Source organism: Mya arenaria, chromosome 17, assembly GCF_026914265.1.
Source record: "Mya arenaria isolate MELC-2E11 chromosome 17, ASM2691426v1".
NCBI lineage: Eukaryota > Metazoa > Mollusca > Bivalvia > Myida > Myidae > Mya > Mya arenaria.
In genome coordinates, this window is record NC_069138.1 from 25,607,645 (window position 1) to 25,627,004 (window position 19,360).

The 19,360-nt window shown below is 34.7% G+C and overlaps 1 protein-coding gene across 2 annotated transcripts in view; it reads right to left on the reverse strand.

Moving 5' to 3' along the window:
- Nucleotides 1–19,360, reverse strand: part of LOC128224130 (regulator of G-protein signaling 3-like) — a 59,288-nt gene that overhangs the window by 34,839 nt on the left and 5,089 nt on the right. Inside the window, exons 1-2 of one of the 2 annotated variants that reach the window (XM_052933817.1) lie at nt 18,317–18,625; nt 16,262–16,390 (exon numbers count right to left, since the gene is read on the reverse strand). In XM_052933817.1, coding sequence (XP_052789777.1) covers nt 16,262–16,342 — 81 coding nt within the window. In that variant the 5' untranslated portion in view covers nt 16,343–16,390; nt 18,317–18,625. Of the gene's footprint in view, nt 1–16,261; nt 16,391–18,316; nt 18,626–19,360 lie in introns of those variants that run through there. The other variant, XM_052933818.1, reaches the window with a different exon arrangement.

Below are 19,360 nucleotides of genomic sequence, written 5' to 3' on the forward strand. Positions count from 1 at the left end.
GATGGTGCTGTATATCAATATGCACTTTACAGAACTGTTGTAGCAATTATCAGCTCCAACATGATAACTTATGCAAAACAAACTAGTGGTTTTGTGACAATAGTGATAATATCATTTGGTATGCCATTAGTGGTTCAAATATATAGTGTTCCAAGTGGTTCTAACATATAGTGTACCATGCAAGTGGTTCTAACATATGGTGCACCAAGTGGTTCTAACATATAGTGTACCAAGTGGTTCTAACATATAGTGTTCCAAGTGGTTCTAACATATAGTGTACCATGCAAGTGGTTCTAACATATGGTGCACCAAGTGGCTCGAACATATTGTGTACCAAGTAGCTGAACACCTATGGCTCAACTCTATGGTGTACCAAATGGCTAAACGTATGATGTACCAAATGGCTCAAATATATGGCATACCAAATGGCTAAACGTATGATGTACCAAATGGCTCAAATATATGGCATACCAAATGGCTAAACGTATGATGTACCAAATGGCTCAAATATATGGCATACCAAATGGCTAAACGTATGATGTACCAAATGGCTCAAATATATGGCATACCAAATGGCTCAAATGTATGGCATACCAAATGGCTCAAATATATGGCATACCAAATGGCTAAACGTATGATGTACCAAATGGCTCAAATATATGGCATACCAAATGGCTAAACGTATGATGTACCAAATGGCTCAAATATATGGCATACCAAATGGCTAAACGTATGATGTACCAAATGGCTCAAATATATGGCATACCAAATGGCTCAAATGTATGGCATACCAAATGGCTCAAATATATGGCATACCAAATGGCTCAAATGTATGGCAAACCAAATGGCTCAAATGTATGGCATACCAAATGGCTCAAATGTATGGCATACCAAATGGCTCAACCCTATGGTGTACCAAATGGCTCAACCCTATGGTGCACCAAATGGCTCAACATATGGCACACCAATGGCTCAAACATATGGCATACCAAATGGCTAAACGTATGATGTACCAAATGGCTCAAATATATGGCATACCAAATGGCTCAAATGTATGGCACACCAAATGGCTCAAATATATGGCATACCAAATGGCTCAAATGTATGGCAAACCAAATGGCTCAAATGTATGGCATACCAAATGGCTCAAATGTATGGCATACCAAATGGCTCAACCCTATGGTGTACCAAATGGCTCAACCCTATGGTGCACCAAATGGCTCAACATATGGTGTACCAATGGCTCAAATGTATGGCATACCAAATGGCTCAAATGTATGGCATACCAAATGGTTCAAATATATGGCATACCAAATGGCTAAATGTATGATGTACCAAATGGCTCAAATATATGGCATACCAAATGGCTCAAATGTATGGCATACCAAATGGCTCAAATGTATGGCATACCAAATGGCTCAAATGTATGGCATACCAAATGGCTCAAATGTATGGCATACCAAATGGTTCAAATGTATGGCATACCAAATGGCTCAACTGTATGGCATACCAAATGGTTCAAACATATGGCATACCAAATGGCTAAACGTATGATGTACCAAATGGCTCAAATATATGGCATACCAAATGGCTCAAATGTATGGCATACCAAATGGCTCAAATATATGGCATACCAAATGGCTCAAATGTATGGCAAACCAAATGGCTCAAATGTATGGCATACCAAATGGCTCAAATGTATGGCATACCAAATGGCTCAACCCTATGGTGTACCAAATGGCTCAACCCTATGGTGTACCAAATGGCTCAACATATGGTGTACCAATGGCTCAAATGTATGGCATACCAAATGGCTCAAATGTATGGCATACCAAATGGTTCAAATATATGGCATACCAAATGGCTCAAATGTATGGCATACCAAATGGCTCAACCCTATGGTGTACCAAATGGCTCAACCCTATGGTGCACCAAATGGCTCAACATATGGTGTACCAATGGCTCAAATGTATGGCATACCAAATGGCTCAAATGTATGGCATACCAAATGGCTCAAATGTATGGCATACCAAATGGCTCAACCCTATGGTGTACCAAATGGCTCAACCCTATGGTGCACCAAATGGCTCAACATATGGTGTACCAATGGCTTAAACATATGGCATACCAAATGGCTAAACGTATGATGTACCAAATGGCTCAAATATATGGCATACCAAATGGCTCCAATGTATGTCATACCAAATGGCTCAAATGTATGTCATACCAAATGGCTCAAATGTATGTCATACCAAATGGCTCAAATGTATGGCATACCAAATGGCTCAAATGTATGGCATACCAAATGGCTCAAATGTATGGCATACCAAATGGTCCAAATATATGGCATACCAAATGGCTCAAACATACCAAATGGCTCAAAGGTTTGGCATATCAAAGGGCTCAAATGTATGGCATACCAAATGGCTCCAATGTATGGCTTACCAAATGGCTCCAATGTATGTCATACCAAATGGCTCAAATGTATGTCATACTAAATGGCTCAAATGTATGTCATACCAAATGGCTCAAATGTATGGCATACCAAATGGCTCAAATGCATGGCATACCAAATGGCTTCAATGTATGTCATACCAAATGGCTCAAATGTATGTCATACCAAATGGCTCAAATGTATGTTATACCAAATGGCTCAAATGTATGGCATACCTAATGGCTCAAATGTATGGCATACCAAGTGGCCGAAACGTACAAGATACCAAAAAAACTTATAGCTGCATTAATATATAGCTATTTTTTTTAATTTGAAACAAAAGCTTATGCAGTGAATGTATGTCTATAGCTGTAATTTACAGCTGTAGCTTTGAATAAAATACAACAGCAGTCATAAATAACAGCCTTAGCTTTATCTCTGGACATCAGGGGCAGATTTAGGTGTTTGACATTTGTGCCCCTCCTTCAAAACTGTCATTTATATGGTTAAAAGTGTTGGGAGGGAGGTTCATTTTGATTTTATTTTTGTACTTTTTTCTCTATGATATTGACATTAAAGTAAACTTGGTGAGCAGGGTATTTTAAATGTAAAGCTGTATTTGTATTTGTGGTGCCAGTATAGTAACGGCTTCATCTCTAATTTACATATATAGATATAATATACAGATGTAACGGTACTTGATACACAGCTTGGAATACTGTAGATTGGTTTGATTTCGTAAGGGTTTAACTTGAATGATTTTTTGCATATCGATGAGATTGTGAATTTTTAAATGTAACAAAATTTTCTATTTAACCTTCTTTTCTGGTGATTCAATCTTAATGGCGTCATGCATATTAAAATTTGTGAAATTGGCCAAACCTTAAAAAAAAAAAAAAAAAGGACCTCGCAAAATTAAAGCAATCAAGAGTAATATGCACTTCACAGAATGGTACTGTGAAGCTATTATCAGGTGGAACATGTGTAAAATCAATCAGCTTTTTGTTATGGTACTATTTTTGGGATAAAGACAGGATTAAAAAAGCACAGGTGCTGCAGAAGACAGACAAAGTGCTAAGAGAAAAAAGGGCACCCTTTATAGGGCTGAGAAGAAGTCAATATTACTGGTATGCATTTGTCAAAAAATGTTGGGAATGGTGTTTTATTGAAATAATAATAGGTTTCATCTGCCAAATATTTAAAGTTTATATGTATTTATAAAAATCTTATACATCTTAATCAAAATGAAATATATATTTGACAATCTTTAGTATTTACGTCTATGAAGGCAGAAGGGTGCCTATGCTCGTCTCCATGAGGTTAGAAGGGTCACTGATTTAGTTTGTCCGGTTAGCGCAGTGGTTAGCGTTTCCCTGGCACATGTGAGTTTGGTTTGTTGTCACCAAGCTGGACAAGTGGGTTTTCTCCGGTTTCCCCCACAACACAAGACCACACTCTCGCACAACATCGCGCCAACGAGAGTGACTTAGTATAAGTTATCATAACTTTCTTAACAATCGTTGTAAAATATATACTGTTTAAACTAAGGGTCACTGATTCCAAAAGAGGCCAGGCCACCCTTCCAGAACTCTTCAGCTATAACCCTAGGTAGCATTAAAGGGCTTAAGACGGAAAAAAAAAAGGTTGATATTTTTCTATTTTTCATTCTTATGCATTATCGTGTTTAACTCATTTAACTTTCATGATCAAAACAAAAAAAATGCATATGATTTAGGTAGAGATAAAAAATATTAGCGATATTTTGGCACTTTTTTAACTAGAGAATTTGTGGTCATGTAGTTATTACTACAATAAACCCATTTATAAAGGTTAATCTTTTTTTTATCTGTACCTTAATTAATCATGTTTTTTTTAGATTTAAAATATTACATTTTTTTCATCAACCTTGTGCTCCATCATTAACAGCCACTTCACCTTCAGAATGGAGTTCATTCTTATCTTAACATTTACTTGTGATTTTATCCACTGCATAACCCCTTAATGAGGCCCCCACACGAGAGAGACAACGCAGCTATTTCGGGATAAGGCTTATCAGCAGCTGGGAAGGCAGAACAATTTTAACTCCCTAAAGATTTGATCGTTTACATAAAAAGTTATCTACTATTATTTTGTTCTATTCATTGCAATGAATTACTTGGGATGCCAGCCATGAATATCCCTCCTTGTAGCCAATCTTTTAAAGGAAAATCCAAATGAATTTTGTAACATAAATGAGGACAGTTTCATGGATTAACTGTATTTCACCCATTCAAATATTTAAGGACCTGAAAGTTGACTTTTCAGACGTCTTTCCATATTTGATAAGCAAGCCAATCTCTTATAGAAAAATCCAATCGTGTTAGCCAGAATGAGGACAGTTTCATGGATTAGCTGTATTTCATCCATAGTTGAATCAAATATTTGAGGCCCTCAAAGTTGACTATTCCAATATCTTTCTATATTCGATAATCAAGCCAATCTCTTACAGGGAAATCTAATGATGTTAGCCAGAATGAGGACATTTTCATGGATTAGCTGTAATTCACTCATCTCTGATTCAAATGTTTGCAGAGGCTCTGATAGTTGATTTATATTATACAATTATGACAGTTTATACTGTCAATGACTTTTAGAGAAGTTAATCCAGTTATTTTTTATTAGGGCCTCATGACACAATTATGATCTTGCAGTCACTTTTTCATTGGATATAGAAACAAGAGCTGCTAATGTAAGTGACCCATAATCTTGATATGTGGATAACATGTGGCAAGTTATTTTAAAATCTGATCATACAAGACAAAGGTACAGCCAGAACATGACCATCTATACTCTATGTCCTTATATAAGTTACAGACCGGATACAAGAAACTGAATCGGATTGGACGGCCTAAAAACTCAACCTTACAGAATATTTCCTCTAAGTACAGGGCGGGACAATTATCATTGCGTCTAAAATTTTCCAACATGTCTTCCCTTGTAGTGTCAAAATGATTGGAAAATTGTCATCAACAGTGAGTATTGTTGCTTATTTTTTTCTTTTTAGAGATAATTATATACAAGTAAATTTAAAAATTAGGGAACAATACCATACTCACTGTTTACATACATTTTCCACTGAGACATGACTTTGCTAACATTAACTGATTGACAACAAGGATGATGAGTAAATATCACGAAGCTCCAGTACATATATAATTATAATAAGCATTCATGATCTATCAGCTAAGTTCTATTTGTTTATATATGCAAGAAGAATTCTATGGAGGCCATGTTTAGGTCATATTGCGAGCATTTCAAGGGTGGATGTTATCCTACGGCCATTAAAGTAGACAATGCTATGGCCACAGTGGATGTCTTCAAACTGCCACAATCAACCTTTTCCTCATAATGGGCTCAGTATCATGTAATGGACCTTACCTATTTGGCAACAAATTAAAACTTAGTATATAAACCAAGCCATTCCCTGGAACAAGGAGAAATATAAGAACTTTTTAGGATTTTGGACCTTAAGTTACAGACTGATAAGAACTTAAGAAATTGAATCCTGTAAAATCTTTTATAATCGTGGCTAGAAAGTTCGTGGATTTTCATTTTTTTTTGGAAAAAATAATTAATCGAAACTGCGATCCTAAATCGTCTGAAAATTCTCCATGCGCCAATCTTGTGCTATGTATCATCTACGTCATGCAGTTTATGTAAAAACAGTGGGACAGTATGTCAATTAACGCAAATACCCATGTCAATTATCGCTTGATCGCTTAGGGTCATAAATACAGATGCACCCACATCAAGGATATAAAATAGTGAAGCCAATGGATGTCAATTAAGTAATTTTTGAAACTGTGAAAACACAGTAAGGGTGTTTAACTAAATCATCGATTAATATTTAATCAAAGAAACAAAATCAAGTGACACACGTTTTACACATGCTTTACAGGAGGTTTATTGATAATCAGCTTGTGTTCCAAAAATGCAAGTAATAATGGTTGACATTGATTTAGTAACATTGAGGTTAAATAATATATCATAAATAAATTAAAGAATTAAGGTAAAAAGATAAAATTTTCATTGGGATCATGAAGTCGACTGGATAAGCCCACCCACGAAATGCACGAAACTTAATATCCCACGAATATTTATGATTACACAGTAGTTTAATGATCTTTAAATGATGTTTGAAGGTGAAGAAAATAGGTGAACCTTTGTTTCTTCATTAATTTCTATAAATTCAAAATTATCTTACATAGCACAAGGGGAATATAAAACACCAGAAATAAGATTTAATTAACTACAGAAGAAAGCCAAATGAAGTTATATATACACAAGCATTGTGGTAGCACTGATAGGAATTGAACAATTGTGAATTGGCAACCCTGGTAACACTGGTGAAATTGAAGTTTTATGCATTTTGCGGGGAAAATGTGACAATATCTAAATCAATAATACATAATTATTTTCTTGGAAATCTGATCCAAGTTTCAGTATTTCTTGAAATAGATATGGACTTGTCAATTAACACACACGACTGGTAAACTGGTAATTACAGTATTTGTTCCAATACCCCTTGTTTGCTGATTATGAACGAAAAATTAGTTGTTCATCATATATGCCATAGAACATTATTGAAGTGGGTTATCTAAGTCATGGAACATTAGTGTAGTTGGTTATCAAAGCCATAGAACATTATTGAAGTGGGTTATCTAAGTCATGGAACATTAGTGTAGTTGGTTATCAAAGCCATAGAACATTATTGAAGTGGGTTATCTAAGTCATGGAACATTAGTGTAGTTGGTTATCAAAGCCATAGAACATTATTGAAGTGGGTTATCTAAGTCATGGAACATTAGTGTAGTTGGTTATCTAAGCCATAGAACATTATTGAAGTGGGTTATCTAAGTCATGGAACATTAGTGTAGTTGGTTATCAAAGCCATAGAACATTAGGCTAGTTGGTTATCAAAGCCATATAACATTAGGGTAGTTAGTTATCAAAGCCATAGAACATTAGGCTAGTTGGTTATCAAAGCCATATAACATTAGGGTAGTTGGTTATCAAAGCCATAGAACATAAGGCTAGTTGGTTATCAAAGCCATATAACATTAGGCTAGTTGGTTATCAAAGCCATATAACATTAGGGTAGTTGGTTATCAAAGCCATATAACATTAGGCTAGTTGGTTATCAAAGCCATATAACATTAGGCTAGTTGGTTATCAAAGCCATATAACATTAGGCTAGTTGGTTATCAAAGCCATATAACATTAGGGAAGTTGGTTATCAAAGCCATAGAACATTAGGGTAGTTGGTTATCAAAGCCATATAACATTAGGCTAGTTGGTTATCAAAGCCATAGAACATTAGGCTAGTTGGTTATCAAAGCCATATAACATTAGGCTAGTTGGTTATCAAAGCCATAGAACATTAGGGTAGTTGGTTATCAAAGCCATATAACATTAGGGTAGTGGGTTATCAAAGCCATAGAACATTAGGCTAGTTGGTTATCAAAGCCATATAACATTAGGGTAGTTGGTTATCAAAGCCATATAACATTAGGGTAGTTGGTTATCAAAGCCATATAACATTAGGCTAGTTGGTTATCAAAGCCATATAACATTAGGGTAGTTGGTTATCAAAGCCACATAACATTAGGCTAGTTGGTTATCAAAGCCATAGAAAATTAGAGTAGTTGGTTATCAAAGCCATATAACATTAGGGTAGTTGGTTATCAATGCCATAGAACATTATTGAAGTGGGTTATCTAAGTCATGGAACATTAGTATCCTTGGTTATCAAAGCCATAGAACATTAGGGTAGTTGGTTATCAAAGCCATAGAACATTAGGGTAGTTGGTTATCAAAGCCATATAACATTAGGCTAGTTAGTTATCAAAGCCATATGACATTAGGCTAGTTGGTTATCAAAGCCATATAACATTAGGCTAGTTGGTTATCAAAGCCATAGAAAATTAGGGTAGTTGGTTATCAACGCCATAGAACATTAGGGTAGTTGGTTATCAAAGCCATATAACATTAGGCTAGTTGGTTATCAAAGCCATATAACATTAGGCTAGTTGGTTATCAAAGCCATAGAACATTAGGGTAGTTGGTTATCAAACCCATAGAACATTAGGGTAGTTGGTTATCAAAGCCATATAACATTAGGCTAGTTGGTTATCAAAGCCATAGAACATTAGGGTAGTGGGTTATTTAAGCCATAGAACATTATGGTAGTGGGTTATCAAAGCCATATAACATTAGGCTAGTTGGTTATCAAAGCCATATAACATTAGGGTAGTTGGTTATCAAAGCCATAGAACATTAGGGTAGTGGGTTATTTAACCCATAGAACATTAGGGTAGTTGGTTATTTAAGCCATAGAACATTATGGTAGTGGGTTATCAAAGCCATATAACATTAGGCTAGTTGGTTATCAAAGCCATATAACATTAGGCTAGTTGGTTATCAAAGCCATAGAACATTAGGGTAGTGGGTTATTTAACCCATAGAACATTAGGGTAGTTGGTTATCAAAGCCATATAACATTAGGCTAGTTGGTTATCAAAGCCATATAACATTAGGGTAGTTGGTTATCAAAGCCATAGAACATTAGGCTAGTTGGCTATCAAAGCCATAGAACATTAGGGTAGTTGGTTATTTAAGCCATAGAACATTATGGTAGTGGGTTATTTAAGGCATAAAATGTTAGGGTAGTGTGTCATTTAAGCCATAAAACATTAGGGTAGTTGGTTATCAAAGCCATAGAACATTATTGAAGTGGGTTATCTAAGTCATGGAACATTAGTGTAGTTGGTTATCAAAGCCATAGAACATTATGGTAGTGGGCTATCAAAGCCATAGAACATTAGGCTAGTTGGCTATCAAAGCCATAGAACATTAGGCTAGTTGGTTATCAAAGCCATAGAACATTAGGGTAGTTGGTTATTTAAGCCATAGAACATTATGGTAGTGGGTTATTTAAGGCATAAAATGTAAGGGTAGTGTGTCATTTAAGCCATAAAACATTAGGGTAGTTGGTTATCAAAGCCATAGAAAATTAGGGTAGTTGGTTATCAAAGCCATAGAACATTAGGGTAGTTGGTTATCAACGCCATAGAACATTAGGGTAGTTGGTTATCAAAGCCATATAACATTAGGCTAGTTGGTTATCAAAGCCATATAACATTAGGGTAGTTGGTTATCAACGCCATAGAACATTAGGGTAGTTGGTTATCAAAGCCATAGAACATTAGGCTAGTTGGTTATCAAAGCCATATAACATTAGGGTAGTTGGTTATCAAAGCCATAGAACATTAGTGTAGTTGGTAATCAAAGCCATATAACATTAGGCTAGTTAGTTATCAAAGCCATAGAACATTAGGGTAGTTGGTTATCAAAGCCATATAACATTAGGGAAGTTGGTTATCAAAGCCATAGAACATTAGGGTAGTTGGTTATCAAAGCCATAGAACATTAGGCTAGTTGGTTATCAAAGCCATATAACATTAGGCTAGTTAGTTATCAAAGCCATAGAACATTAGGGTAGTTGGTTATCAAAGCCATAGAACATTAGGGAAGTTGGTTATCAAAGCCATAGAACATTAGGCTAGTTAGTTATCAAAGCCATAGAACATTAGGGTAGTTGGTTATCAAAGCCATATAACATTAGGCTAGTTGGTTATCAAAGCCATAGAACATTAGGCTAGTTGGCTATCAAAGCCATAGAACATTAGGCTAGTTGGTTATCAAAGCCATAGAACATTAGGGTAGTTGGTTATTTAAGCCATAGAACATTATGGTAGTGGGTTATTTAAGGCATAAAATGTTAGGGTAGTGTGTCATTTAAGCCATCAAACATTAGGGTAGTGCATTATGTAAGCCATAAAACATTAGGGTAGTGCATTATGTAAGCCATAGAACATTAGGGTAGAGTGTTATTTAGGTCATAGAACATTAGGGTATTGGCTTATTTAAGCCATAGAGCATTAGGATAGTGAGTTATAGAAATGACATACATGTAAGCAGGTAAAAAAATGGCTGCCAAAAGGATGGTAACAGAAGAAGAGAATTACATGGCATGCTTCTGGAGACAATCCCGAAGGCTTGACATTTTTGTTCTGAATTATAGGGGAATATGACATTAAGACCAAGGGATTTTGATCAATCAAAATATCGCTAAAGTGTGAGCATCTTTTCATTTTAGTACATCCAGAAGTATCTTTTATGCTTCTTTATAAATCATCTCATTTCATGAGACACTGTGATGTTATATGTAAATACTGTTCAATGAACTTGCAGAACAAATATTGTCATAAAAAATATAGTTGTTAGTTGTCCCGGGGGGGGGGGATGCATCAAAATTCTGGGGGATATTTCTGACCCCCTCATTATGGCATGACTTGGAAGAGGCTGCTTCTTTACAAGTTGTCAGTCAGGTGAAGCATTGTTCAAATCCCAGAATCGAACAAAGACCCCCTGCGATCTATTAGTTTATACTCATTTATGCCTACCTAGATTGTGAAGACAACTGAAATCTGATAGGAATCAATCCCTTTAGTGTATTTCCTGGGTAGAAACCAGTACTGGTGTCCATTTTTAGAGGCCATGAGAATACCCCTGATTTGGATTGAACCCACCACTTCGGTGAGAGGCAAACAGCTACACTTGGGGATCCAGGGGATTACGTCCAAGTTTACTTTTTATTTTAATATAATATGAGGAAAAAGTAATAAAATTCGCCCAAAATGCGTCATTTTGGACAAAAAATTGTTAAATTTTTTGTGTGGGAGTACATCAAAACCCTCCTGCGAACACATTTTACCAAATAAATTTTAGTTTTGACGATGGGCGCAAGTCAAAAGGTTATGCCCCCTCTAACATAGAATCCTGGAGCTACCCTTGAGCTTTACCACTACAACAATTTCATTCTCATTCTTGTGAGTATCAGGACATGCTTGTCTATAAGGACAAATACGTTGGTAACACAACTGTCAAATATGATCAATAGGCAAGTAGTCCCGGGGTATTTTATATGACCAAGTAATTGGATGACAACATTTTATTGCCGCCAAGAATTTAAATGTGCTAGATCAATTAGTACCAAATTTGGTATTGGTTTTTGTTAACCAATTTCTCACTAGTTAATACAGTCCAATTCAACTGGGAAATAAAATATGCTTCCGTATAGCGACATAGCCCAATTGCCCGACATAGAGTAATTTTCCCTTATTTGTAACACATCATGCATGCTTAATATTACGGAAAAAATGAAATACACAAGTTCCAAAGAATTGTTTAAAACAACATTGACAACAAATGCATAATCCTATCATTAACTTAAAAAATGAGGGTTCAGTATAAGACAGATAAAGCACTCTCTATTATAGTATGGCTTTTAAGTATGTCCGTCCTGCACTTGGGGCATAAAATCTGAGCCCAACATCTGAGCTCATAATCTGAGCCAAAATCTGAGCCCAACATCTGAGCTCATAATCTGAGCCCAACATCTGAGCTCATAATCTGAGCCCAACATCTGAGCTCATAATCTGAGCCCAATATCTGAGCCAAACTTCTAAGCCAAAATCTCAGCCAAACATCTGAGCCCAAAATCTGAGCCCATAATCTGAGCCCAACATCTGAGCCCAACATCTGAGCCAAACACCTGAGCCAAAATCTGAGCCCAAAATCTGTACTTACAAACTGATCTTGCAGATTGTTTCATTGGTATTTCTTTTTCACATAAGTTCTTGTGTATAATCTACATAACAACATAGCCACAGGAATTTACATAACTTTCAATTTTTATTAACAAGTCTGAACAGCATACAAATGTGACAATTATATAAGAATTAACAATATTTTTCAGTCTACTAAAGAATCTATTATTACTACAAATTCCAAACCTTTAAATATGCATACATGTTCTCTGCAATAACTCCTTCACACCTCTTTATTTTTTTCTTGTGACTGATGGCACTCATGCAATTTTACAGTACACTTTTCACACATATATTTGATTTATTTTTCTTTATGTCCAATTAACATTAAACCAAAATTGCAATACGTGAGGAGAAATTATCCGATCACATCATTTCACCTCCAGGCAAGGAAGCTAGAATGTCGTGAAATAAAAATGAGCGACTAATCAATGAGATCTCCAAATCACAATACTGGTAATTAGTGGAGATCATTTCTCAGTTTTCTGAACAATTATATGGAAGAAGGCGGTGATTATAAATGCTTCTCTGCCCAACATTTTCCTTCCAATAGTATCTGGCAAAATTTAAGGTATTTCATTCATCATTCAAAGTCCCATTGACCATATATATTCGTGACCCAATATAAAATTACAATGATTTGAATGGAATGTTTGGTTAAGAATATATAAATAAAATGTCCAAAAATACACCAATGATCATAGATATTGTTTGTTGTTGTGATTTACTCTATTAATTGCAATTGGGCATCAGGGCTAAAATCATCCAGCCAGTAGTAAATGTTTGGTCAGATATTAAACATTGCTCATTCTATACCAATAATATGCTGTGAAATGATATCAATTTCAAATCTTATTTTTATATAAGATTACTTTATAGTCATATCTCTTTCTTTAAAAGCTTTTAAATGATATCAATTTCATATGAAATTACCATATTATTCTTTCTCTGCCAATTAAATTAAACGCTTTTAAATGATATCAATTTCATATGAGATTAGTGTATTGTTTTTTCTCTGCGAATTAAAAGCTTTTAAACGATATCAATTTCATAGTAAATTACCATATACTTCTTTCTCTGCCAATTAAAATAAAAGCTTTTAAATGATATCAATTTCATATGAAATTACCATATACTTCCTTCTCTGCCAATTAAAATAAAAGCTTTTAAATGATATCAATTTCATATGAAATTACCATACACTTCTTTCTCTGCCAATTAAAATAAAAGCTTTTAAATGATATCAGTTTCATATGAAATTACCATATTATTCTTTCTCTGCCAATTAAAATAAAAGCTTTTAAATGATATCAATTTCATATGAGATTACCGTATTGTTCTTTCTCAGTCAATGAAGAGCTTTAAAATGATATCAATTTCATATGAAATTACCGTATTGTTCTTTCTCTGTCAATGAAGAGCTTTAAAATGATTTCAATTTCATATGAGATTACCGTATTGTTCTTTCTCTGTCAATGAAGAGCTTTAAAATGATATCAATTTCATATGAGATTACCGTATTGTTCTTTCTCTGCCAATTAAAATAAAAGCTTTTAAACGATATCAATTTCATATGAGATTAACATATACTTCTTTCTCTGTCAATGAAGAGCTTTAAAATGATATCAATTTCATATGAAATTACCATATTGTTCTTTCTCGGCCAATTAAATGATATCTATTCCAAATGAGATAACCAGACATGCTGATGATGGTTGGAATACCTTTAATAATAATAAGTAGTCATGGGTAAAGTCTGATTAATAACTGATCATTATTATCTGGTTGCCTTTGATGGCAGCATTATGAACATAATTAATTTCCTAATATATAAGATAGTGTAGGAAATCACAACAAATTCAATCTAATTAATGAACAAATAAAAATCGAACATTATTATGCACGTACAAACACTTAATAACTACATATTACTAGTGCATTTTCTCACTAGCATCGTTTCAGACTAAGGGTGCCGTGGGATTGCGAGGACAACATATAGCATTGAGGGACACAAGAACCTTTAAGTCAGGTGTCCTGGCAAACCTCTATAAATTAAGGCAGAAAATTCTTGACAACCAAATGTTTCAATATACAAGCTGAATTTAAGCAGATATTCATCGAACTGTAAGACACTAGAAAAAACTCAACTAAAGAATTGAAGAACTTTTCTATACCAATACTTAATATGAAATTCTTGGAAGAACAGGCAAAAAAGGCTGTTAAAAAAACCCCTGTATGAATAAAAAATAAAATAAAAAATGAAGACAAAGCCAAATTGACAAATTAATAAAAAATAAAATAAAAAACATTTTAACAATATTTTGTTTAGCTGAAGTGGGCGCAAAACCATCTACCTTGCACACTAATGTTAGATAGGTTCATCCAAACGCTCGCCCCACACCCATGCTGCAATCATAAGTATCTATCAATTGTTTCTGGTACGGATAGAAAAATCCGACCCGAGGGCACGCGCGTAAGCCGGTAACGAGGCTTGGCGAGTTACCGGCAATGCAGCGTGCCCGAGGGTCGGATTTTTTTATCAGGACTGGAAATACATGATTGATATTTTTCTTGCATATCTAAAAGTATCAATTTGTGGAAAAATTGACATAAAAAACACACTTTTGTACACTTCACCAAAACGTGCGGGCGACCTTTTTTTTACTGACGTAATAAAGCGTAGTAATTTTATATGACTATTGACATTAACTAGTTCCTCTCAAAATCTCGTTCTTTACAATTATTTATTTTCAATTTTAATTACAAGTCTTGCATACATATATATTTCATTGCGTTTTATTGAAATGGCATAATATACTTTTCATAAACCATACAAAAAAAGAAATAACAAGTGGCGTGTTGTTGCGCGTGACTCATCTTACATGGGGTATGTAAGGCGGGTTTTTCCAGCACTGGTCACATGACCGGAAACACACATCCGGTATGCAAGAAGAACCTTTTTTACATGAGTAGCCATTGAAGGTACTTAATATCTCCTTAGATAAGGTTTTGAAAGGATGAGAATCAGAGATTCACTAGAATTATTTTCCCTTGTCCTACTGGACACCAAATTACGATATTTTATTTCCCTTGATTATGTACAAGAAGAGTTCTAACAATGGAAAATATCAATAAATCTGCACTAGTTATTACCGGTGTAATTATGTTACCATCATTAATTGGAAATTATGGTGAAATCAATCCATGTCTATGTCTCGAGGACGGATTTAGCCATTTAATAAGTCTCTGTAACCTAGCAACCAAATCACTTTGATTAACAACACACATTAAAAACAAAAGGTGTTCATTAAATTTCAAACGAGTTATTTTTTTTGAATTGACATTAAATGTAACATTTTTAAGTTTATAAGATAACTCAGTTAATGGTTAAGGTGTCCCTATCTCACCTACCAGGGCGCAGGTAGCCATCTGCCAGGGTTGCTAAATTCTTTAGGTTGATACTTAATGTCCATTAAGATTTTATTTTATGAGGGTAGGAGTGTTGTGGTATTAGTGATTACTTCTCAACCAAGAGCCTGACCGGGGTTCCCCGTTGCCTCACAAAATGGACACCAGTGAAGTTACTGGTTTCTACCAAGCACTAAGCTCTAATCTGTTATGAAAGAAATTATTAGAATAAATTAACACTGGTTTCTTAGTGTTTGCCTTACATTGTCAATCAATCAGTGGCGCTAGATGTTTCAAATGTTTTGTTTCTTATTTGTGAACAATTTTGACTTATTTCTGAAGACGACTCTTCATGATCAAGTTAAATGCTATAACTGCGCATGCGCATATAGCCACGCCTACTGTTTGTATATACAAAGGCGCAATTTCAGTGTCAATGCTGATTTATATGACATCACAATATAATGCATTTATAGACAAGGCTTTTTTGACAGGTGCACGGCTTAATTTTAAAGCTGATGCAACTTTGGAGGGGCTAACACTTCGCTGTGCTGCGCCTCCTTCGGTTACTTATTCACAAAGAAATTACTTAATAAACTCTTACCTGTACATTTGGGATGCACTTTGCCTTTGGAGTAGTGTATTGTGCATAATATTGATCAATCGTGAATTCACTGATATTTACTATTACCATTTTGATCGGTCTTACCGAATTCTTCCTGTCCTGGGTTTTGGGCTCAGGTGGGGTAAGGACATAAAACGGCCGTGTTCTGGACCTGTATCGAGCCATTGTCAGAATTTAATGTTCCTCTGTGGTTACCACCGTATAATCTCACATCTGAAGAAAGCAAGATTAATGTTAATTGTGAAATGGCAGATATTTCATTAATGATTATATTTCTTATATACATTTATAAAATTACCTTATTTGTCCTAATAGACGTGCATGCCCTAATAGACATGAAGGGGTCGTATTGTGAATATTATGTGTGATTTCAGGACTTGTGAATTTTAATTATTATTTAATGACATCAAATTTTGTAAACAATTCCAGTAATATTTTTATTCATAATTGGAGAGCATAGAGTTGTATGACAGACCCCCTTTATGTCTGTGAGGGCATATACAGTAGTTTGTAAATCATGCCCTGTATGTCTGCTACTAGCCTGGGCATATACAGTACTTTGTAAATCATTCCCTGTATGTCTGATAGGGCATATACAGTACTTTGTAAATCATGCCCTGTATGTCTACTCCGGCATATACGGTAATTTGTAAATCATGCCCTGTTTGTCTGTGAGGGCATATACAGTACTTTGTAAATCATGCCCTGTATGTCTGTTAGGGCATATACAGTAATTTGTAAATCATGTCCTGTATGTCTGTTAGGGCATATACAGTACTTTGTAAATCATGCCCTGTATGTCTACTCCAGCATATACGGTAGTTTGTAAATCCAACCTGTATGTCTACTCGGGCATATACAGTACTTTGTAAATCATGCCCTGCTGCTGTATGTCTGTTAGGGCATATACAGTACTTTGTAAATCATGCCCTGTATGTGAACTCCGGCATATACGGTAATTTGTAAATCATACCCTGTATGTCTGTTAGGGCATATACAGTTCTTTGTAATTCATGCTCTGTATATCTATAAGGGCAAATAGGTTATTTGGTAAATACAGCTTTGGGATGTAAGATTATATCTTTATAATCAATGAATTTATATGGAATATACCTTATACATATGGAATATACCGTATACATACAGAATAGTAATTAACTATATTATAGAAAAGTTACACAACAAATTTATACATACATTATAGCATAACAGTTTAATTTAAACTCTAAGCGATAAAGTGCTTAGGCTGTAGCACATCACAAATGTATGCCAATACTTGTCAGGGTTTGTTTACAGTCAATAAGGGGCATAACTCAACAATTATATCTGCCAGAGTTGTGGGGGTTTATTGGCAGATCATTGGTCTTCTGGTAACACACTTGACTGTCAATCTAGGGGTTGAAGATTCGATTTCCGACTGAACCTTTAAAAAAACAACTAATTGTTTTCCGGGAGGGCCGCTAAATGGGGGTCCCGTGTGACAATTCTTTACACTGGTGCACTTTAAAGAACCGGGGTAGCTCTAACCAGGGTTACATGCTGTCTGTGTACTATGCACCAAAAACTTTAAATGAATAACAACCTTATTGGAGCCCTCGCTAAATGGGCAAGGCCCGAGTATAAATAAGCTTACACACCACCACCACCATTAAATCGCTAGATGTGTGCATATTGTCTCCCCAATGAAATACCTTGACAAGCTTTTGCGTTAAGCCAAGGTTGAAGTTTTTGCCCAGTGTTCATGCTGAAGATGGCACCAACACTATCACAATACCTTGACTTTTTTTGTAAAAACGGACCAGCTTAAAATATGTTTTATTAACTGAGATCAATAAATAACCAAGTTTTACCCCAGTACTTCTAACCCAAAAAAATAATAATTTCATGCTGAGAAATATCAGACAACACTTAATTACACATTAATTGATTTATGAATTTTATTGATTTATTTAGAATGTTCTTTTTTTACCCTTGTACAAAACTTTCAACTACAGCGAAAATAATGAAAACGTAATTCATCTATGAATGAGCCTTAAACAAATTCCAAGTTAGTCGGAAAATGGCCTCATGTTTTTATTGCAATCATGATTTGTTTTCATTCTGCAAATTAGTACAAAAACAAAATATAACAATATTTACCATTTATTCTTCAATCCAAATGTTCTGATATATCATGTTAGATTAAACAACTATCTATAATTTCATTGCAACACCTCCAATGCCTTCATTACAAAATTATCTAATATCTTTATATTCTTCCTATCATCCTGAGATTTGGTATAATACTATAACAGATCTACACTACCAGAATCTACGAATCTGCGTCTCACAAAAAAATTAAAGAATTATTTACACTGTACAGTACTAATTCACGATTTTCACTAAAACGCTTCTTAAGCATTGAAAGCTCTCACAAAAAACACAAGCTTACATTTAAGATGAGTTCTATTTATGTTGTATTTTTCACAGTCAGCTTCAGTAGTGAATGAGTGGGTAAGATTGTTGATATTGCTGTGTAGACTTGTGCCAGGCGCCAGGCCAGGGGTCCATTAAATCCAGAATTCTACAAACGTTTTTTTTTTGCACCTAGGTGCAATTTTCAACACTCCCAGCGCAGACAATTATTTTCATTTTTTTTCACTGTCAATTAAGAAAATATATTTGATAAGGGAAAACAATGTCAAATCATACCGAATTGTTTATTAAGTTGCAATATATATGATTTCACTGTTTTTTACTGTTTTTTTTTTAATATTATACTGTGTTATAAACACAGTTATAGAATATCATTAAAAGTTTGAATAAAAGAAAATGCTTTATTTCGCCGAACAATGTTAGTAAAGCTACTAAAATTGAAATGACTTTAGGCATGGAATTATAAAATTCTATTTGAATGAGTAATTTCTGTTGTTATTGGTGTTTGTTCTTTCAAGTAAGTAAAATTTCTCAAAGTTTGAAAGAAATGTTGCCAATGTTAAATATGTGAGTGAGTCCCTTAATGATTTAATCTTGTTGTTGTAATAGAAATTCAGTATTTTTTTTAATGGAACATTTTCAACACTAGATATAACAGGGTAAATTATTTAAAAAAACATTCTGAAGGGGTCTAAGGGGGATTTTAATTGCTAGGCTAAACAGTAGCAGTAATTTTCATCTAGAACACTACTGCTGAAAATCCTACCT